At 42.3% G+C, this 23,263-nt stretch overlaps 2 protein-coding genes across 5 annotated transcripts in view; one reads left to right on the forward strand and one right to left on the reverse strand.

The window, feature by feature from the left end:
• spata17 (spermatogenesis associated 17) overlaps positions 1-21,217 on the reverse strand; it is a 342,383-nt gene extending 321,166 nt beyond the window's left edge. For both annotated transcript variants that reach the window (XM_072580768.1, XM_072580769.1), the window contains exons 1-3: positions 21,107-21,217; positions 12,093-12,182; positions 4,600-4,681 (exon numbers count right to left, since the gene is read on the reverse strand). In XM_072580768.1, coding sequence (XP_072436869.1) covers positions 4,600-4,681; positions 12,093-12,182; positions 21,107-21,174 — 240 coding nt within the window. In that variant the 5' untranslated portion in view covers positions 21,175-21,217. The remainder of the gene's footprint in view (positions 1-4,599; positions 4,682-12,092; positions 12,183-21,106) is intronic.
• A 202-nt stretch (positions 21,218-21,419) lies between these two features.
• The window catches only part of gpatch2 (G patch domain containing 2), a 305,562-nt gene continuing 303,718 nt past the window's right edge, over positions 21,420-23,263 (forward strand). For 2 of the 3 annotated variants that reach the window (XM_072580765.1, XM_072580767.1), the window contains exon 1: positions 21,420-21,575. In XM_072580765.1, coding sequence (XP_072436866.1) covers positions 21,526-21,575 — 50 coding nt within the window. In that variant the 5' untranslated portion in view covers positions 21,420-21,525. Of the gene's footprint in view, positions 21,576-21,652; positions 21,691-23,263 lie in introns of those variants that run through there. The other variant, XM_072580766.1, reaches the window with a different exon arrangement.

Below are 23,263 nucleotides of genomic sequence, written 5' to 3' on the forward strand. Positions count from 1 at the left end.
CATAAGCAGGCAAGCTCAGTGAATGCCCCCTCAAATACCATATCTTCCAACTAAATCAGACTCAGTCACTGCTCAAATCGCATCAAATCACACTCAATAACACAGTTCTTTCTCCCTTGCCAAGAGCAGGTTATACACAAGAGCAGCGGGCATTAACCAGCTGGAGAGGGATAGCCTTTTATCCTGTAATTCACAGGAGACAACACAGGAAACATTACCAACTGCAAAGTAGCCTTGGCTGAATCCAATCAAAACAATGATATCCTTCTCCTCATATCCTACTTTTCCTCACCTCAGAATTTCTTCTGCCTACAAGTTGCAGATGGCATAAGCATATTTCTCTTACTTTAATCCCTACTTCTTCATCACAACCTTTCCCCATGACTTTTTACTTATCCAATATGCAAGAATCACAACCTCACGAGGCACTGGGACAAGAGCATAATGTTGTACTTCACATTTAATACTTGTAAACACAGCTCAAATTTGCACATATTATCAAGAGGATAGCTTAGAAGCAGGGTCTGCATCTGGTGCGACACCAGCCACAAATAGATTGCATCTGTCAAGACATACAAAGCCTAATGTTAGTGTAAGAAACTAGAGATCAATCTTTTTCCTTAATTCTAGATTTATGCAGAATGTAGCCTTTCTACCTTCTCCCTAAACAATTCCCAGTGTCCCACAAATGTGCTCAGGGCTGGGGGTTGGAATAAGGCAGAGGTGAGCTCACCAAGGTGTTGAGATCTTAACATTGTGCTCTGAAATACTTCAATGGGCAAGGATATAGAAAAAAAGCTGATGTGTATACACAATGAAACACTTGAAGCATGGAACGCCTGCCAGAAAGCAGTCAAGGGAATGGAAGGTTCCGGTACCAACTTGGCACAATACTTTGAGCAGAACTGGAACTCCATCCTTTCAAGCATGATCAAATCCTTTTGTCCACTTGGTGGTCCCAAACATGACAAAGCAGATCATGGTGGATGCCACTAGAAGTTTTGCTACAAAAGTTGAGATTCCTGGTGTGTCAGGTCAACTAAACTTGATGCAAGCTCAAACTGTTATGCAAGGTCCAACAACTGCCAATATGGTTGTGAATGCTGCAGACTGTCTTGTTCACCATCAGATTACCATGATGGCATGAAGCTGAGGCATCACCCTGATTGAGTGGCACTGGCACATTAAGCAGAAACTTGTCTTGTTCTCTCAGCATTACTGATTTTAGTCTCTCAGCCCTAGTCATTCTAGTCATGAAAATTAGTAGCCTTCCAACAACCATACTGCAGTTTGCAGAAGTACATTGGAGCAGGAAGACAGAGAAAGGCAGTCAGAATGGATGTAAAGGAAACAAATCAATTTGCTACTGCCCAATCCACTGCACATTATTCTGTAATAGTATGGAATCTCAAAAGTTTGAGCAACAGGTGAACAGCAGCTACACAGAAAAGTCAAGATTAGGGTGGTGCTGTAAAACCACAGCAGGTCAGGCAACATCTGAGGAGCAGGAAAATCAACATTTCGGGCAAAAGCCCTTCATCAAGAATGAGCAGGCAGCTACACATAAGCTATACAACAGGCACGTGAATGGTGTCTGCCACTAACAGGATGCTGGCGACAAACCAAACAGACATTCTACCTGCAGACAAGTGAGTAATGCGGTGTATGAATTTCAGTGTTGGTATGATACCAAGTATCTAGACTGAACATCCCCAATATTGGAGGATCCTAACAAACAGCACGTACCTTTGGCTGTTCAGAACAAGCAATATACTGATCAAAGTACATTGCAAAGTTTGCAACACAATGTCCAAAATGAGATGTTAATCCACAATCTTACAACATTTGATGTATAATATAGACTGAGCAAAGAATTACATTAACTGATTTAGGACTGTCAACTGGGCTTGCAGTTAAATGCACTTGTGTATTAATGAACAAGGTTTTTTTTTGCAGACAGAAGTTACTGCACATATTTCAGCTCAACAAAGCAGGTGACATCCAATCCCTCAACACCTCCATCCGCTATGACCAGGGCCTCCAAGCCCTCAGTTTCTTCCTCTCCTGATGTCCCCACCAGTACCCTTCCACTGACACGCTCATTAATTTGGCTGAACTTGTCCTCACCCTTAGCAATTTCTCCTTCAAATCCTCCCACTTCCTCCAGATTAAAGGGGTAGCCATGGGTACCCACATGGGCCCCAGCTATGCCTGTCTCTTTGTTAGCTACGTAGAACAGTCCATCTTCCGTAGTTACACTGGCAACACTCCCCATCTCTTCCTCCACTACATTGATGAGCCACCTCATGCTGTCGCGAAGACATTGAGCAGTTCATCAACTTCACCAACACATTCCACCCTGACCTTAAATTCACCTGAAACATCTCCGACACCTCCCTCCCCTTCCTGAACCTCTCCATCTCCAATGACGACCAACTCAACACTGATATTTTTTTTTAACAAACCCACCGACTCCCACAGCTACCTGGATTATATCTGTTCCCACTCTACCTCCTGTATTAATGCTATCCTGTATTCCCAATTCCTCCGCCTCTGCCATATCTGCTTCCAGGAGGACCAGTTCCACCACAGAATACACCAATTGGCCTCCTTCTTTAAATACCATAGTTTCCCCTCCCACGTGGCTGAAGATGCCCTCCAAAGCATCTCATCCACATCCCGCACCTCTGCCCTCAAACCCTATCCCGCCAATTGCAACAAGGACAGAACACCCCTGGCCCTCACCTTCCACCCCACCAACCTCCACATAAACTGCATTTCCACCACCTACAAATGGACCTCACCACCAGCGATATATATCCCTCCCCACTCATATCCACTTTCCGCAAAGACCGTTCCCCCTGTGACTACCTGGTTAGGTCCACGCCCCCCAACAACCCACTCTTCCCTCCTGGCACCTTCCCCAGCCACCTCAGGAATTGCAAAACATGCGCCCACACCTCCCCATCACCTCCATCCAAGGCCCCAAAGGAGCCTTCCGCATCCAAAGTTTCATTTGCGCATCCACCAATGACATTTATTATATCCGTTGTTCCTGATGCGGTCTCCTTTACATTGGGGAGACCGGACGCCTTCTCGCAGAGCGCTTTACGGAACATCTCCAGGACACCCGCACCAATCAAACCCAACGTCCCGTGGCTGAACATTTCAACTCCCCCTCCTGCTCTGCCAAGGACATGCAGGTCCTGGGCCTCCTTCACTGCCACTCCCCCACCACCAGACATCTGGAGGAAGAACACCTCATCTTCCACCTCAGAACACTTCAACCCCAGAGCATCAATGTGGACTTCACCAGTTTCCTCATTTTCCTACCTCCCCAACCCCAAACCCCAGTTCCAACCTGCCAGCTCAGCACCATCCTCATTACCTGTCCTACCTGCCAATCTTCCTTCCCAGCTATCCGCTCCACCCTCCTCTCTGACCTATTACTATCATCCCCACCTCCATCCACCTATTGCACTCTAACCTACCTTCTCCCCAGACCCACCCCCTCCCATTTTTCTCTCCACCCCGGAGGCTCCCAGCCTCATTCCTGATGAAGGGCTTTTGCCCGAAGCGTTGATTTTCCTGCTCCTCAGATGCTGCCTGATCTGCTGTGCTTTTCCAGCCCACTCTAATCTTGACTCTGATCTGCAGATTTGCAGTCCTCACTTTCACCAAGCAGGTGACTGCCAATCACTGGTTCATTAGTAAAGACATTGTCCTGAGAAATCACATCAAAATTGTCAATCATCATTAATTGATATATCCTTCATGGCATCACTTCCATCAATTTGTGTCCACTTGCCAGCCAATCACCATTCTCCTCTCAAACAGTCTAAATATTGGCTCTCTTTTTAATTGCTGTTGGAAATAGAAAGTTTTGCTGATGGAATTAAATAAGGAAGAAGGGGTGGAGATTGAGTTGAAACATAAAATGTTAGAATGGGTGTAATTACCTTTTGGATTGAATTGCCTGTTTATGTGCTGTATACTCTATGTAATTTAGATAAGAAAACATCTTATAATAAAACTGTAAATACTTGACAGTTCTATTAAGTTAGGTAGTGGGGATGAGGTGTTGGGAAGAAAGGTGAAGAGAAGTGGGATTCTGCTTGGTGCTTAACATGTTCACCTCTGCAAGCTTAAGAGTGTTGGCTGGAGCATGGAGCTCCATAAATTACAGCTATGTCATCAAATGAGCCTTGCACACTGACTGCTGCCACAATCTGCCTGTACTGCATCCTTCCAGTATGATACTAACTGCACAAATGATACTTTTTTTAAAACCAGGATAGCATCAATAGCACTATTTCTCACAAATACATGTGCATGGCTCAAACGATTCTCGATCAGAATGTGTCCATGAAAATTGGGCACTACCAAACCTAGAGGTATGTTAGCTTGGCTAAATATCCAAATATTTGTATTTAAAATTCCAGTAGGTTGTAATAAATCCAGATTTTGTCCATAAAATTAAAATTAATTAACATGAAGATTGAAGTTCTTTAAATGAACATAAAACATCATTCCATTTTTAATGCATCTTTGTCAAGAGCTAAGTTAATTAGAATTGCCTCATAGAATCAAGATTTTTACCTGAACCATGCTTCTGAATTCCATTCTGCTACGATAACCTCTCCATGTTTTCTGAATGACGATTGCAATTTTCTGCACATATCTTTTGAAGAAAACAGTTTTAACGTTATTAATTTTCTGATAAATTTTATAATCTGAAAATTTTCAATTAAAAGTAGCTTTCTTCAAAGGTACCTACCTTACATAATATAGGGCAGCAACATCACATCAGAACAGAAGTTCCCTACAAGAATTCAACAAGGCGCTACGCTCAATTGCATGTCTTTCTTTGTTGGCACTGTGGTAGGACTTCTGACCGCAGATGAGAACACTACAGAGATAGGTGGGTATGAACATTTATGCCACTAGCCAGCATGTCAATTTACTATCACCATTGCTTCTTGGCTTTATTTTTTGGATACAGGATCAGCAGCTGAAGAGCCACTTCTGCAAGCACAGGGAATCCATTAAAGGGATTAGAAGTCCCTTTACAGCTGATTGTCAGAAGTAAGTAGAATTTTCTATTTGGCCTACAGGCCCACTGATCTGTCTGGGTCTAGGTCAGAAGACATTGGGGGATGGGGTGGTTGAATTGGTAAAATTTGCATGGGTTAAGTTGAGGGTCTCTATTTGCCTGGATTCAGTTACATGTCATCACTGGTGGTGGGGGTTTTCTGTTCACGGCAATGGCCTGGCAGCTAAGCTCTTTCTTTCATCTTCTATGTTTTAAAATATGCAGAGACAGCACCTCAAAACAGAAGTGTTCTGTCTCCATCTTTCTAAACTGCAGGCTTAACCTTCTTCCAAGGTAAAGAGCAACCTCTTGGCCCTCCAGTTGAAAGCCAGCCTGCTTAATTGGATGGTGAGTCGGCCCTGTGGCTACTAATTGGCCCACTTTTAGGAAAATCAATGCCAAGTGACTGTTACCCCCACAGCGCAGGTTATGACCCCTATTTGACACTGACATCTGGGTCCTACATCACAGGGGAAAATCCTGTTCTACTCTGTCAATGATGCAGTTTTCCAAGATGCCATGTTACCTCTACTATAACAAGACTGCAAACTTAGGGAGAGAAATTTATCCATTAGACATGGAAGCTCTTTTAAAAAGAGTGTAAAATTAAATTGAACTAAAGACTGCTGATCCTTTAAAGGAGCACTCCAACGAATCATTCAAAATGAAAATATTTCATTTTGGATATTGATAATAATAATGCAACCCCTGAAGTAACAATTAGCCCATTCATGTCCTCAAGTGTGCCCGTGGATACTGCAAGCCTCTCCAAGGATGACTGGGAGTGTACACAACCACAAATGAAGGGCAGGCAGTCAGACTAACCATACTCCTCAGTCGCCGCCTTGACTAGGCCTGGAGCAGATTAGTGAGGTGGTCCTAGTTAATTGTGGAAAGATTGCTAATGTAATTGTCATGAATTGATGCCATTTTGTAGATTGATATATTGTGTTTTAAGTTTATAACCAGTAAAGTGTTTCTTTTCAGTTTGGTAAACACTTCTTTTAAACTACTATTTTCTTCCCAAGTTTTACTCCTTGTATTCTTTTTGTACTGCACGTCCTTCTTGGCTAAAAGGATAGGTTAGAGAACAACCACTTGTCATTTTGGTCTCTGGGTCCCAACCACTGGCAGTTTGTGATTGGAGCCACCAACTTTACCATGCTAGGTAACATCATCACTGAGCCTCCAATGAAGCGTTGGTGAACTGCCCTGCTTGCTATTTATCTATCTTGGCTTGTTGTGGTATTTGATATCAATTGCAGTTCTGTTTCTGAGAGGTTGGTAAATGGGGTCCAAGTCAATAGGTTTGTTAATGGAGTTCTAGTTTGGATGCTAGGAATTCCCTTGTGTGTCTTTGTTTAGTTGTCCCAGGATGGACGCGTTGTCCCAGTTGAACTAGTGGCCCTCTTTGTCTGTATGTATGGATAGCAGTGACAGTTGGTGGCTTTTGATGGCTAGTGGGTGTTCATGTATCCTGGTGGTTTCCTGCCTATTTGTCCAACGTAATGTTTGTTGTCGTCCTTGCAGGGTATTTTGTATATGACGTTCATTCCACTGGTTGTTGGTGTGGGGTCCTTTTTAAATTCATCACGAGCTGTTTCAGTGTGGTGCTACCATGATGCCTAGGGACCGGAGTAGTCTGGTCATCATCTCAGAGAGGTCTTTGATGTATGGCAGGGTGGATAAACTGTCTGGGCATGTTATGTCTTCTTGTTTGGGTCTGTTGTGCAGGAATCGGTGGACTGCGCTTATCGGTTGTTGTTCCTGAATACGATGTTTATCAATAAACATCACTCTAGTCAAAGAAACACTGGCCTCACTGCTAGATGAACCAAGGACACAAACACCTGACAGCACCAACTCCATCAGCAAGGACAGCATCCTCAAACTAGTAGATCTGTGCCTCACAACCAACTTCACCTTCAATGACAAGATCTGTAAACAAATCAATGGCACGCCGATGGGATCACCAATATCAGGACCCTTATAGAAGATAGAGAGTTGGGATAAGGAATCATTTTTATGTCTGCAACCTGCAATTAGTACAGTGCCACATGAATTAGTGCTGAGGCCACAATTATTTGTAACAATGACCTAGGTAAAGAAAGTGAATGCACTCAAGCCAAGTTTGGGGAGGCCACAAAATAGGTGGGATGACAAGTAATGAGGATGACATAAAGAGTCTGCAGAGGGATAAAGACAGGTTAAGTGAGTAGTAACAAACTAGTCAGATGAATATAAGGGAAAATGTGAGGTTTTGCATTTTAGCAGGAAAACTAGAGGACCAGTAAACAGCTTAAAATTGAGAAAGAATGCAGTAAGTCACAAAACAGAAGGATTTCAGAGTGCTCATTCATGAATAAAAAAAAAACTTGCCTCTAAATTTAGCAGGAAATAAGGAAGACAAATGGAATGTTAGCCTGTATTTCAAAGGGAATGGAATATAAATGTTGGAAGGTTTTGCCAAAAAAATTCAAGGCTCTCGTCAAACTAGAGCTGGCATACCATGAACGGTTTCAGGCCCGTTATCTAAGGAAAGAAATATTGGCATGTAGTAGAGCTGTTGAAGAGCTTATGCTCAAAATGTCAATTCTCCAGCTCCTCGGATGCTGCCTGACTGGCTGTACTTTTCCAGCACCACACTCTCAAACCCCCCATATTCCCAACTTTACCAATACCATCAAGGTAGGGAAGCAACTTTGTTCAGTGAACAAGATAGGATATGCCAGAAACAGAAATAGCCAGACATAAAAATGAGCTATCAACTTCGAAGCGACAACATATCTGTGTGCCAAATATCATATGCAGCAAGTACTGGACAGATCTAAGCGGTTCCACAGCACATGGGCCTGATCTAAGTTCTATAGCCCTGCCACATTGGGCAGGAAAGTTTGTGGACAACTAAACAACTCAAGTATTGCCATCCTCAATAATGGGACAGCTTAGCACATCGGTGCAAAAAGTAAAGCTGAAGCATTTGCTACAATCTTCATCTAGAAGTTCCGCCTGGATGACCTATCGTGACCTTCTCCAGAGCACCCTGGCATCACAGATGCCAGGTTTCAGCCAATTCAGTTCACTCCACTTTGAATCAAGAAACAGCTGGATACACTCGATACTATAAAGACTTTATGCCCTGACAATATCTGGCAATAGTACTAGGTGGATTAGCCCTAGGAAATACAGGGTTACAGGGATAGATTAGGGGTTGGGTCCAGGTGGGATGCTCTTCAGAGGATCATTGTGGACTTGATGGGCTTGAATGGCCTGTTCCCACAGCGTAGGGATTCTATGATTCTATGAATTGTGTAGCAGTTAAAATCAGAGATGTGCAAAATAAGTGCTTAGCAGTGCTGGAAGACAAAAGGAAAAAGGAGGCTGTGGAGGAATTTGAAAATAAGGTGCTGGGGTGCTGGTTAAGGGATGACATAGGCAGTGGAGTTTTGGATAGCCCCAAGTTTGGAGAGAGCAAAATGTGAGATGCCAGCCAAAAGTATATTGGAATAGACAAATCTTGAGGCAACAAGAAAGATAAGTTGGGACAAACATGTCGTCAGGTGATGTTACAAAAGGTCTTAATGATGGTATGAACATATGGCCAGAAGCTCGTCTTGGGTCAAACATGGGTTGAGCAAGGTTGCAAATAGACTGGTTTAGCCTCAGACTCTTGTCAGTAACAGAGACGGACTTAGTACTTTGGAAATAGAGCTTTAATTGGGGACTGAAAAGAATGGTTCCAATCTTCCCACTATTTAATAGAGAAAATTTTTGCTCATTCAGTTGTGGATGTCAGATAAGCAGTCTGATAACTTAGTAACATTAGAGGTGGAAGTGATGGTGATGAGATAGAACTGGGTGCCATCACTGCATTTGGGAAAACTAAGGCTTTTTGGATATTGTTGCCAAGGGGCAACTTGTAGATGAGAAATAGGAGGTGGTGAAGGATAGATCATTGAGGGCACACAAGATAATTTTGCGGGAACAGGAAGGAGAAGATATTTCAAACAAAACTTTGGCTGTTTATTAGATTAAAAAAGCATGGAAGCAGATGAGAAAGTGGGCGGCACGGTGGCACAGTGGTTAGCACTGCTGCCTCACAGCGTCAGAAACACGGGTTCAATTCCCGCCTCAGGTGACTGACTGTGTGGAGTTTGCACATTCTCCCAGTGTCTGCGTGGGTTTCCTCCGGTTGCTCCAGTTTCCTCCCACAGTCCAAAAATGTGCAGGTTAGGTGAATTGGCCAAGCTAAATTGTCCGTAGTGTTAGGAGAAGGGGTAAATGTAGGGGAATGGATGTGGGTGGATTGCGCTTTGGCGGGTCGGTGTGGACTTGTTGGGCCGAAGGGCCTGTTTCCACACTGTAAGTAATCTAATCTAATCTAAAAAAAAAGCAAACAGTCTCTTCTAGCTGGACAACAATGCAGAGTTTTTGAAGAAGATGGTGAGATCAATAATGTTGAAAGCTGCAAAACAGGAGGCCAAGCTGGCTTTTTTTATTTAACTATTAAGAAGGGCTTGATGAAGTGAATAGGGAAGAACAATTTGCTTTGGTTGTGGAGTGTAATCAATTTAAAATTGTGAGTATGAGAGGGAAAAGAATGCTTTGAAAAATTCTCTTTACACTGCAGGTTGGTTTTACAAGAACAAACATTTATGTCAGAGATCATCATATATTTTAAAAGAAAATAATAAATATTTGAAGTGGATATGAATGCAAGGAAATTTGGAAAAAAACTAATGAGATTAGTTCTGGATTGCACCAAAAATTCAAAAATGACAAACTTCTGTGACTCTACACTGCAAATTATTTTCATGATCTTTCAGTTTAAGAACAGTAAGTGTTGGAAATACCCAACAGATCGCCTGTGAGGAGGTACACTCTTAACATTTCAAATTTGTGACCTTTTATTATAATTGAGGAAAGTGAACAAAGTAGTAGTTTTTGATTAATTGAAAGGTGGGGTGGGTGAGAACAACAACAAAACAGAAGGTCTGCATAGGTTAGAGGGCAGGAGAGATTAAATGACAAAAGGTCATATTGTACAAAAGCCAAAGAAATTGGAATACCCAAGTAAATTTAAAGGGACAAAAGTGTATGGATGAGACATGAGTGGCTGAATAACAGCCTGCAGAATGCAAAGTAAAGGAACAAAGAAACAAGAGAAAATAAAATGCAGAATGAAGGTAGACGTAATGATTAAGAATTGCTGAACTCAATATTGAGTACAAAAGACAGAGTGAAAAATGTGATGCTGTCCTCAACCTTAAGCTAAGCTTCTGTAGAACACTGTGCAGGTCAAGGACTGAAATAGAGTTGGTGCAAAGTGGAGAATTTAACTGTTAACAGGCAGGAAGCTGGGGGTCATGCTTGCAAACAGTTTGATTTCACCAAAATAAAGCAGACCACCAAACAGATAGCGAATATTGCATGCTAGTTGAAAGGATTATGTAAATTGTTGTTTCACTTGGAAGAAGCATTTTGGGTTGTGTATGGTAAGAAGGGAGGTGGGAAAAGGTTGCACTGCATCAAATGTTGCAGTAGAAAATAAACTATACATGCCGGAAATGGTCAGAAGGTTAGATAGTATCGGTGAAAAGAAACTATTTCATGTTTAAGTTATGGAATAATTCATTGGAACTGACGAAAGTTAGAAATATGACAAATGATGTCTGGCTGGGTGGGAGGAGAAGGGAGAATAAAAAAGAAGCTCTGTAATAGTGTGGATAACCTTTATGAGTTTTGAGACGTGGTATTATGTCTGTATTTTACCCTTGTAGATGCTGATCAATCCTGCTTATCTTTCCATTGTCTGTTTTATTAGACCCCAGACATGAATTTCAAGTATTAAAAAAATCTGAACATCAAGATTTGAAAGGAAAGTAACTCCTTAGGACAGTGTGCAAATGCACCAGACTATCATGGTTTTCCAAAGAGTGATAATCAGTGTTAAACCACTTCTACTTATCGTTTTTTATACCAATTAAATTCACATTAGATTTTAGGACAAATGTTCAAAATACACAATTTAATCAATACCCTGCTCAAGAAAAGACACTCAATTCTTTCTTCCACATAAATTGTAGTGTTACTGTCTATAATTAAAGTATTATATAAATCAGATGCAAAAGTCACTAAAACTGGATTTGAGCAAAAGGTATAAGACGACCAAAGTATAACTGTAAATACCAAAATTTAAAATTTTCAAAATTAATATCTGGTCCAAATTTAGTCCTAAATCTTTTATAGTTTAGGATATCTGTCTCAATTATTTGTGTATGAATCAGATCATTAATGATGAGACATCTCCATAACGTGAACTCTAATTTAAGCATCAAATCGCTATATGTATACTTGAATGGGCTGCACAGAAGCATTGCTCTCTTTATTTAAATTATTGTTGATAAAACTACTTCTGCTGCATCTTTTTTAGCAGCACACAGTACCAGTGTCATTTTTGCCTTGTTGGTCTACATGATGGCTCTTCACGTGTCTGTTTATACTGATGCATTTGTTAATAATCTAATTTATATGCAGCTATGATTGCCTTGAATTCCAGGGTCTGCAAAGCAAAGATCAGAGGTGATAGACTTGTACATTTGCACCTTAGAAATTCCATTCAAACCAGCCTTCTATACTTTGCCTGTATGTATGAAATTCCAGAGGATGCCACAACAATGTTACTGACGTTCCTGCAGCTAGACTGGGCAAAGCAATTCCAAAATATAGATGGCTCTGTCATAGGTTGAGGAGTTTCTAAGTGAGCTTTATGCACTAGAATCCTTTCAGATAAATGTGAGGCAGCTATAGTCACGTCATATGGCATAGATGTGCAGTGTTTATAATTAATGTGGCTGTGGAAATTTATATTAGAAAAATGTTAAAATGAAGTGTGACAAAAGCTTGATAAACATGAAGCAAGGTATTGGATACGGTAAAGGTACATTAATAGATTATGATTGCTGAAATACTGACTAAGGTTTAATTAGGTTGACTGTACCTGATATGCGCTCGAATCTTAAACCCTCTGAAACAGCTTTGGATTTTCACAGCAGCGCAATGTTCTCGTAATCGGTTTTCTTCTGCAATGCTGAAAAATAATATTGGTTATGGATACATTATAGCAAGATGGAAGAACCAAATTGCTTTGCTTATATAATAAAAAAAACATTTTTTTTTAGAAAATCTCCCAAAATAACAAAAGAAACATTATTTTAAAGCTAGAAATTGCTGGAAACTCTTAGCGGGTGTTAGTATAGAGTCATAAAGTTAAACAGCATGGAAACACATTCTACAGTTCAATTTGTCCATGTCAACCATAAGTAAGCGTGTAGCCTTCTATGTGACACATTTGCTGCAGAGAATGCGAGAAAGTGCTTGTTCAAAAGAACTGGTGACATGTATTCTTAGTGTCAATGGATCAGTGTAAATCAGTTATAACATTTATTCACTTGTGGAATGTGTGGCAGTACTTCCTTCTCACACCAGAAGCTGGAGGTGTGCATATTTCACAGCAGGGTGTCGGATAACTAAATTGCTGGTTGATATCAAAGACCCTTAACAAAACACATACTCAGAAGGAAAATAACTTATAATTTAATAAGCTGAGTGGAATATGCACATAATAGAACAATCCTGATACATTTTCATGTATACCACACTGAACAGACTGCTCTGGGAAGTGAATGTCTCATCACCCTTACAGGCTAGGAGAACACAAAGGCTGAAAATTGGAAGATGTTCATGTGTGAGTGAGAGAGAAAACAGTTTTATGTAAATGACATTCACTGACTGAAGGGTTCAAAGGACACAGAGACACAAAGAGAGAGAGAGAGAGTGTTATGACGAAAGCTGGTGGAAAGTTTAACTAGTTATAGTCTGATTTGAGTATACACTGGCTTGTAATGGATTGAATGTTTGTGTGTTGTTCCCTGGATGCCGAGATCCGGGAATGTTATGAATTTAATTTGCATTCTGGGAATCTAAGATGATTGTAAAAGAAAAAGCCATTTTGTAGGACAATGAAACTGGACATGTTAACTGAGCAAGATTACCTCATGACCTTTTCCGCATAATTTTGACTAGTCTCTCGTTATTATGTACTAGCCAAAATTGACCATCTGGCCTGGCTTAACCTAGGGTTCCCACTTTGATGTGCATGTAGCTTAATTAGTCAAGTGTACTCAGACCTGTCAATGAGTTTCACTTCCTTTGCAAACTTTTGCCATTTTATTGCTGCTTATCTGATTAATGACATGTGTTTTTGTAATTTTAATACCAACTTCAGTATAAAAATAGCTCGTTGGCAACAAAAAGGGGAGTAGCCAGAGAGAGCTCTTAGGGATAAAGAGCTGAGCTGCTACTCTGCTAAAGGTTTTAGAACCTTAGCTCAAGCCTGGCTTATAGATATCTTTATTACAGTGTAACATTGATGCCATTGGTAAATAAAGGTAATAATTTAAACTAAATAGTCTGGAAGAGTTTTACGTTCCAGATTACCACAGAGTATGATCTCTGGGACGAATCAAGAGAGGCTACCGATAGAGTCCATCAGGGATTCCCTGAGCCATCTTGAATAGGTACTTTAACAACCAGATATCCTAAATCATCTTGTTCCATTTTCTAGCAATTGGCCCATATCTCTCTAAACCCCTCTTATTCATATATCCACTCAGATGCCTTTTAAATGTCATAAGTGTACCAGCCTCCACCACTTCCTCTTGCAGCCTATTCCATACATGCACCACCCTCTGCCTGAAAAAGTTGCCCTTTAGGTCCTGTTTAAATCTTTCCCCTCTCATCTTAAACCTATGTCCTCCAGTTTTTAAACCTCTGCCCCAGGGAAAAGACCTTGGCTATTCACCCTCTCCATGCCCCTCATGATTTTATAATCTCCATAAGATCACCCCTTAGCCTCCGACACTCCAGGGGAAATAGCCCCAGCACGTTCAGCCATTCCCTATAGTTCAACTCCTTCAACCTCTGACAACATCCTTGTAAATCTTTTCTGAACCTTTGAAGTTTCACAACATCCTTTTGATAGGAGGGAGACCAGAATTAAACATACTATTCCAAAGGTGGCCTAACCAACGTCCTGTAGTTGCAGCAAGACCGCCCAACTCCTATATTCAATGCACTGACCAAGAAAGGCAAACATGCCTAACGCCTTCTTCACTATCCTGTCTACTTGGAACTTCGCTTTCAAGGAACGATGAATCTGCACTCCAAAGTCTCCTTGTTCAGCACCACTGCCAAGGCCCTTACTATGTGTTGGAGGAGTTGAGCTATAGGGAGAGGTTGAGTAGGCTGGGGCTGTTTTCCCTGGAGCATCGGAGGCTGAGGGGTGACCTTATAGAGGTTTATAAAATCATGAGGGGCATAGATAGGATAAATAGACAAAGTCTTTTCTCTGGGGGTGGGGGAGCATAGGTTTAGGGTGAGAAGGGAAAGATATAAAAGAGATCTAAGGGGCAACTTTCTCATGCAGAGGATCATATGTATAAGGAATGAGCTGCCAAAGGTAGTGAAGGCTGGTACAATTGCAACATTTAAAAGGCATCTGGATGGGTATATGAATAGGAAGGGTTTGGAGCGATATGGGCCAGGTGTTGGCAGGTGGGATTAGATTGGGTTGGGATTCTGGTTGGCATGGACAGAAGGGTCTGTTCCAGGCTGTGCACCTCTATGACGATGAATATGACTATGTAAGTCCTGCCCTGATATGCTTTTCCAAAATGCAACACCTCACATTTATGATTTTTGAGAAGATTTGTTGCTCAGGTTGAGGTTCAGGTTTTACGCTTGTTCACTAAGCTGGCAGGTTTATTTTCAGGCATTTCGTCACCATGCTAGGTAACATCATCAGTGAGCCTCTGGTGAAGCGCTGGTGGTCAGTCCCACTTTCTGTTTGCATCATGATCTCTTAAGGTGGGTGGTATCATCTCCGGTTCTTTTTCTCAGAGGTTGATAAATGGGGTCCAAATCTATATGTTTGTTAATGGAGTTCTGGTTTGAATACTAGGCCTCAAGAAATTCCTGTGCGTGTCTTTGTTTAGCCTGTCCCACATGGATGTATTGCCCCATTTGAACTGGTGTCTCTCTCTTTGTCTCTGTGTATGGATACTAGTGATAGTTGGTCATGATTTTTGGTGGCTAGTTGGTGCTCATGTATCCTGGAGGCTAGTTTTCTGCCTGTCTGTCCGATTGTAATATTTGCTACAGTCCTTGTATGGTATTTTGTAAATGACGTTTGTATATAGTCCTTTAGGTTAATCAGTAGCTGTTTCAAAGTGGTGGTAGGTTTGTGGGCTACCATGATGCCTAGGGGTTGGAGCAGTCTGGTAATCATCTCCGAGATGTCTTTGTATGGTAGTGTGGCTAGAGTTTCTGGGCATGTTGTCTACTTGTTTCATTTGTTATTTAAGTATCAGTGGACTGTGGTTCTTGGGTGCTGCAGTGTATTGTAACCCATTGAAATAATATCCTGATGCAGCTCCGTTTGTGGGTGTTGGGATGATTGCTTCTGTAGTTAAGTATTTGATGTGTGTGTTGCCTTCCTGTAGACACTGGTCTGCAATTCTCCATTAACTGTTCATTCCACTGTGACATCTAATCTGTTGTTGTTCTCCTCCTATTTTGTGAAATTTATACCAATAAGGATGTTGTTGATGATGTTGTCAGTTTTCTCAAATTTGTTTTGTTTTGTGATGACAAAGGTGTATTCAGATACCTAGGTCATTGGGATACCTACTAGGGAAGGTGGGACCTGTACGTGAAGGACGGGTTACACCTGAACTGGAGGGGCACAAATGTCCTGTGTGGGAGATTTGCTCATGTGATTCGTGAGGGTTTAAACTAGTTTGGCAGGGGGGTGAGAATCAGAGCCACACGTCTGCGAGGAGGTCAGTTGCTGACTGGGCAGCAACAGGATGTATTGAACCTATCAGGAAGGTTTCTCACGTGATGAAACAAAGGGATCGGTTAAAGTGTGTCTGCTTTAATGCAAGGAGTGTCCAAAATAAGACTGACAAACTTAGAGAATGGATCAGTACTTGGGGCTACGATGTTGTGGCCATAACGGAGACGTGGGTTTCATAGGGGCAGGAATGGTTGCTTGATGTTCCAACATTTAAAAAGAACAGGGAGGGTGGAAAAAGAGGAGGGGGTGTAGCATTGCTAATCAGAGAGTGCATCACAGCTACAGAAACAAAGGTTGTTGAGGAAGGTTTGTCTACGGAGTCAGTATGGGTCGAAGTTGGGAACAGCAAGGGAACAGCCACCACATTGGGGGTTTTCTACAGACCACCTAATAGCAGTACAGAGATTGAAGGTCTCATAGGCGGGCAGATTCTGAAAAAATGCCGAAGTAGCAGGGTTGTTGTTATGGGTGATTTCAACTTTCCCAATATCGACTGGAACCTCCGAAGTGCAGATGGTTTGGATGGAGCTGTTTTTGTCAGGTGTGTTCAGGAGGGTTTCCTTACTCGGTATGTAGACAGACCAATGAGGGGAGAGGCCATTTTGGATTTGGTGTTTGGCAACAAGCTGAGACAGGTGTCAGATCTCACGTTGGTAGAGCACTTCGGTGAGTAATCACAACTGCCTCACATTTAGCATAGCCTTGGAGAGTGAAAGGAGCAGTTACCGAGGGAAGATATTTAATTGGGGAAAAGCAAATTATGACGCTATCAGACAGGAGTTGCGAAGTACAGACTGGGAGCAATTGTTCCACAGAAAGGGCACAGCAGACACGTGGAGACTATTTAAGGAGCAGTTGTTGCAAGTGATGCACACATTTGTTCCTCTGAGATAGGTAAGAAGGGGTAAGATTAAGGAACCTTGGAGGACGAGAACAGAGGAACTTCTCGTCAAAAGGAAGAAGGCAGCTTACGCAAGGTGGAGGAAACAAGGATCTGGCACAGCTTAAGAGGATTACAGGCTTGCTAGAAAGGAGCTCAGAAATGGGTGAGGAGAGCCAGGAGGGGGCACGAATAAAGCTTGACAAGAAGGATTAGGGAGAACCCAAAGGTATTTTACTCATACGTGAGGAATAAGAGAATGATCAGAGAGAAGGTAGGGCCGATCAGGGATAGTGGAGGGAACTTGTGCATGGAGTCTAAGCAGATAGGGGAAGCCCTAAATGAGTTTTTTGCTTCGGTTTTCACCAAGGAAAGGGAACTTGTTGTAAATGAAAACTTGGAGGAGCTGGGATACAGTCTTGACCAGATCAAGATTGATGAAGTTGATGTACTAGAAATTTTGGAAAACATTAAGATTGATAAGTCCTCAGGGCCAGACCAGATTTATCCTAGGCTGCTCCAGGAAGTGAGAAAGGAGGTTGCTAAGCTGCTGGTGAGGATATTTGCCTCCTCACTCTCCACAGGAGTCGTACCGGACGATTGGAAGGAGGAAAATGTTGTTCCTCTTTTCAAGAAGGGAAATCCCTGGCAATTACAGACCAGTCAGTCTTACGTCTGTGGTCAGCAAAGTTTTGGAAATAATTCTGAGGGATAGGATTTATGACTATTTGGCAAAGCATAGTGTGATTAAATGGTTATGCCTCACAAATCTTATTGAGTTCTGAGGTGGTGTCAAGACAGGTCGATGATGGTCGAGCATTGGATGTGGTATATATGGACTTCAGCAATACATTTGATCAGGTTCCCATGATAGGCTCATTCATAAAGTCAGGAAGTATGGGATACATGGAGATTTGGCTATCTGGATTCAGAATTGGTTGGCTGACAGAAGGCAGAGAGTGGTTGTAGATGGAACGTATTCTGCCTGGAGGTCAGTATTGACTGGGGTCCTGCAGGGTTCTGTTCTTGGGCCTCTGCTCTTTGTAGTTTTTATAAATGATTTGGATGAAGAGGTTGAGGGGTGGGTTAGTAAATTTGCAGATGACACAAAGGTTGGAGCATCGATAGTATAGAGGGCTACTGCAGGCTGCAGCATGACAGACAAGATGCAGAGCTGCGCTGAGAAATGGCACATGGAGGTCAACCTGGATAAATGAAAAGTGATGCAGTTTGGAAGGTTGAACTCGAATGCTGAATATGGGATTAAAGACAGGATTCTTGGCAGTGTGGAGGAACAGAGGGATCTGGGTGTGCAAGTACATAGATCCCTCAAAGTTGCCACCCAAGTTGCTAGGGTTGTTAAGAAAGCATATGGTGTTTTGGCTTTCATTAACAGGAGGATTGAGTTTAAGAGCCGCGAGGTTTTGCTGCAGCTCTACAAGTCCCTGGTGAGACCACACTTGGAATATTGTGTCCAGTTCTGGTCGCCCTACTATAGGAAAGATACAACGGCTTTGGAGAGGGTGCAAAGAAGGTTTACCAGGATGCTGCCTGGACTAGAGGGCTTGTCTTATGAAGAAAGGTTAAATAAGCTTGGAATTTTCTCTCTGGAGAGAAGGAGGAAGAGAGGAGACTGGATCGAGGTGTACAAAATAATGAGTGGAATAGATAGAGTCAATAGCCAGAGACTTTTCCCCAGAGCAGGATTGACTGGTACGAGGAGTCATATGAGAAGTCATATTAGGAGGAAGGTATAAAGGAGATGTCAGAGGTAGGTTCTTTACGCAGAGAGTTGTGAATGCATGGAATGCGTTGCCAGAGTGGAAGCAGTTGCCAGTGGAAGCAGAGTCACTGGGGACATTGAAGTGACTGCTGGACATGCATATGGATAGCAGTGAGTTGAGGGGTGCGTAGGTTAAGTTACTATATTTTACATTAGGATTAAACCTCAGCACAACATCGTGGGCCAAAGGGCCTGTTCTGAGCTGTACTTTTCTATGTTCTATGTTCCATTCCACCTAGTGGACCCAGTTACCATAGCTGATCCACCTAACCTGCACATCCCTTGACACTAAGGATTACTTAGAACGGCCAATCCACCTAATCTGCAGATTTTTGTACTGTGGGAATGAAATCAGAGCATGCAGAAACTCACGCAGACACCAGGAGAACACACAAACTCCACACAGCTACTCAAGGCTGGATTTGAACCAGGGTCCCTGGCTGTGAGGCAACTGTGCTAACTACTGACCAACCATGTCGCCTAGTACTTTTGGGACTGCAGTCAGTCCCAGGGTGAAGGTCTCAATTGTTTGCAGATTCAGATAAGTTAGATTTATTACATTGGTTGGATTTCAATGTCTCTAAAGATGGAAGGCTGAGGGTTACTCATAATATGGAAAGGGAACTGCCTGGAGATAGTTGTCAATTTCCTTCCCAGGCTTTCAAAAACCTGCAAAAAAAAATTTAGGCAAGCCATTCTTGCCACTCCAATGTATTATGACAAAAACCATCTCCACTTCGATGACATTAGCATTGTTGAATCCTTGATTACCAACTTCCATTACCAAGAAACTAAAGTGGACAATCCATACTAATACCATGGATAAAACAGCAGATCAGTGACTTGGAATTTGGAGATAAGTAACTTGTCTTCCATCTTTAACACCTACACACCATCTACAAGTACAATTCAGGAGTATGATGAAATACACTCCAATTGCCTGGAGTAGTGGATCTCCTATGTTATCCAGGAAAAGGCAAACTGCTATATCAGCACCCCATACTCTTTGTTAAACATTCACTCCCTTCACCATTAATGCATAATTGCAACATCGTATGCCATATGCAAGATGGGGGACCTCCAGCACCAGAGAAGAACAAAAGCAGCAGCCATATGGGTACAGCAAATAACATGCAAGTTTCCTTCTAAGCTACACACCATCCTGACTTGCAACTAAATTACCAATGCTTCACCGTCACTGGATCAAATCCTGGAACACTGTTCCTAACAGCATTGTAGGTGTACTTGAATCATTCATAACAACAGCGTCATTCCGTGAAACAAGAAGAAAAAAAAGTTAAATGTCCTTGAACTTTTAGTTTGCGTAGTTGCAGAGCGAAGCTGACGAAGGAACAGCGCTCGGAAAGCTTGTGATTTCAAATAAACTTGCTACAATCTGATGTCGCTTGACTTTAACAGAATGAAAAGGGCAAAGAATACTGGATCAAACCCATTTATTTTGGTGCTTTTAATTCATCTATTTTGTCTAATTCATCTATTCACACATATCTTTATCTTTGAAGGTTACCTTTTTGTCAGATGCTAGTTAGTCTCTAATGAATCATATCCTTGTTCAGCTCTGTCTCTCCATTTCATACTGCTTATTTTAACGAATTTGTTATATTAATCTATTGCGTTTATATGTTTCCTTATTCTATTATAATTTACGTTTTATTGAATCCTCCCACCTCAGTTCCTACTCCTATACGTTTTCTTTAGGTGACTAAAGCCCGATGTACCACATGTTTTTCTAGTCATCAGGGCACTGGTCTCAGCTCACTTCGAGTTCTACCCAAACAAAAACACAGAAATCGCTGGGAAAACAAACTCAGCTGGTCTGGCAGTATCTGTGGAGAGAAAGCAGACTTAGCGTCTCGGGTTCAGTGATCCACTGGAGTTTCTGTTTTTGTTTCAGATTTCCAGCATCCTTAGTTCATATTTGTCCACCCCATTACTAAGGAACAGCTCCGTATCTCCACAATACTCGAATTAATGTTTCCCGAATCAAAATCCATAGTTCTCACACCACTCCCTCACCCACATATTTCACTGTCTAATCTGATCTGCCTGCATGTAACAAAATATATTATTAACTGTGAGGTACTGTATGTTAATTCCAATTAAGCAACAACAGGAATGTTGTTATCCTACTCTTCCCACTCAAGTTCCAGTGTCAAAGCCGAGCAGCCTTCAGGTGCAGCATACGAAAGTATAACATTAATGTCATTCTTGACTATCTTTACTAAGACATTAGCCACCGACAACATTTTACAAAAAGTAGAACACAGGACACCAGCTAATCTCTCACGCACACTACTTTTGAAACCATTTTGAGTTGACAGGGGAAGGGGTGCAACTGTAAATAATTCCTCAACGGCAGTGAAGGTCCTTCTTCTACCCTTTTTTGCACAGTGCTTTCTCTTCTTTCCTTACCTGTTTCTGCGGAAAAATTCCTCCTCCAGTCCCTGCAGCTGCATCTTCAGCGTCAACGCAGTCGCCATCTTTAGTTGTGGCTGTTGCTATGGTTACTGGGCGAGTCCACTGCACCCGCGCAACTCCGAGCAGCGGCTGCAATGAGCATGCAAGACACTGAAATCTGATCGTCGTGTTCGTTTTGTTTCGGAATGGTGGCAGACACTTTTAAATCTGCCGTCCGGGTTGTCTGGAAACGTGAGGAAAGGCCGACGTTGGCCCAGTTGAATGGTTTGGGCCTCCTTCCGGACGTTGGCTTTTCTCTTCCCGTCGTCCCTCGGGCTGGACATGGTGGCTCCTGGAGTTCGTTAGAGGCCAATGTCTGACAGTTGTGTATTATCGCAGTTGCAGTAGCTAGGCTCCTCTTTGAAACACCGTGGATGTTCGCTGCGACGAGCCAACAAGCTTTGCGTAATCCGGCTCGTGGCTGGTGAGTACCCGACTCCTCAAGCGTCCGTTTCTATCCTACGCGGTGCTTTGGCTCACATGAGTCTGCAGAGCCGGGGCAAGCGGGGAGGCCCCTGCTGACTGCTTTGCTGCTTCTCGTAAGTAACTTCGATCCTTCACATGATCTGGAAGGGATTTTGTTGAAAGTAATATTGCACTTCTGCATCACCTGCCCCGCCCCCATTTCACAATCTTTGGAGGCCTTGTAGCATGGTCACTAGTTAGGGTGGATCTGGATAAACACACAATTTGTAAGCACTGTGCGCCCAACCTCAGGAAGTTCGGTAAAATAGAAGATGCCGCGGATATTTGAAAAGAAATAGGGATCAGTTAATCCTCTTCCCTAAGTGACTTTACGGTTATCGAATTATGTTTATTAATTAAAACTCAAGAGGTGGGAGCTATTTCTGAGCAGTTTTGGATGTTTGAACCCTTAGACTGTAATCAGTAATGTGTATGAAAACAGGATAAAAATTATTAAACAAACTAGTTTTTCATCACATTCATATGTCAATCGGGGAAAGAAAGTGTTTTCATTTGGGGAGTGTCGGCTATTCAGATTTTGATGAGCCTGAATCAAGATTACGTTTTTCAAATCAATCTTTATTTTAAGTTAAATTTTGGGCAAGCATGAAGATATAACTATGTGCACTTTAGAATGTAGGGTTAAAAAATTGGTTGAGTAAGATCTTTGCGAGAGCACTAACATTCATTAAAGGAAATGCACACTGTGTGTAATGTTTTCAAAAGTTATAATAGACAATAGGTGCAGGTGTAGGCCATTCTGCCCTTCAAGCCTGCACCACCATTCAATATGATCATGGCTGATCATCCTTAATCAGTATCCTGTTGCTGCCTTATCTCCATAACCCTTGTTTCCACCATCCTTGAGAGCTCTATCCAACTCTTTCTTCAATGAATCCAGAGACTGGGCCTCCACTGCCCTCTGGGACAGAACTTCCACACAGCCACCACTCTCTGGGTGACTAAGTTTCTCCTCATCTCTGTCCTAAATGGTCTACCCCGTATTTTTAAGCTGTGTCCTCTGGTTCAGCGCTCACCCATCAGCGGAAACATGTTTCCTGCCTCCAGAGTGTCCAATCCTTTAATAATCTTATATGTCTCAATCAGATCCCCTCTCAGTCTTCTCAACTCAAGGGTATACAAGCCCGGTCGCTCCAGTCTTTCAGCATAAGGTAGTCCCACCATTCCAGGAATTGACCTAGTGAACCTACGCTGCACTCTGTCAATAACCAGAGTGTCTTTCCTCAAATTTGGAGACCAGAACTGGACACAGTACTCCAGGTGTGGTCTCACCAGGGCCCTGTACAGCTGCAGAAGAACCTCTTTGCTTCTGTACTCAATCCCTCTTGTTATGAAGGCCAGCATACTATTAGCCTTTTTCACTACCTGCTGTACCTGCATCCTTACTTTCATTATCTGGTGTACAAGAACACCCAGATCTCTTTGTACTGCTCCTTTACCTGAATTGATTCCATTTAGGTAGTAATCTGCCTTCCTGTTCTTGCCACCAAAGTGGATAACCATACATTTATCCACATTAAACTGCCTCTGCCGTGCATCTGACCACTCATCTAACCTGTCCAGGTCACCCTGTGATCTCCTAACATCCTCCTCACATTTCACCCTGCCACCCAGCTTAGTATCATC

Source organism: Chiloscyllium punctatum, chromosome 11 (assembly GCF_047496795.1).
Source record: "Chiloscyllium punctatum isolate Juve2018m chromosome 11, sChiPun1.3, whole genome shotgun sequence".
Classification (NCBI taxonomy): Eukaryota; Metazoa; Chordata; class Chondrichthyes; order Orectolobiformes; family Hemiscylliidae; genus Chiloscyllium; species Chiloscyllium punctatum.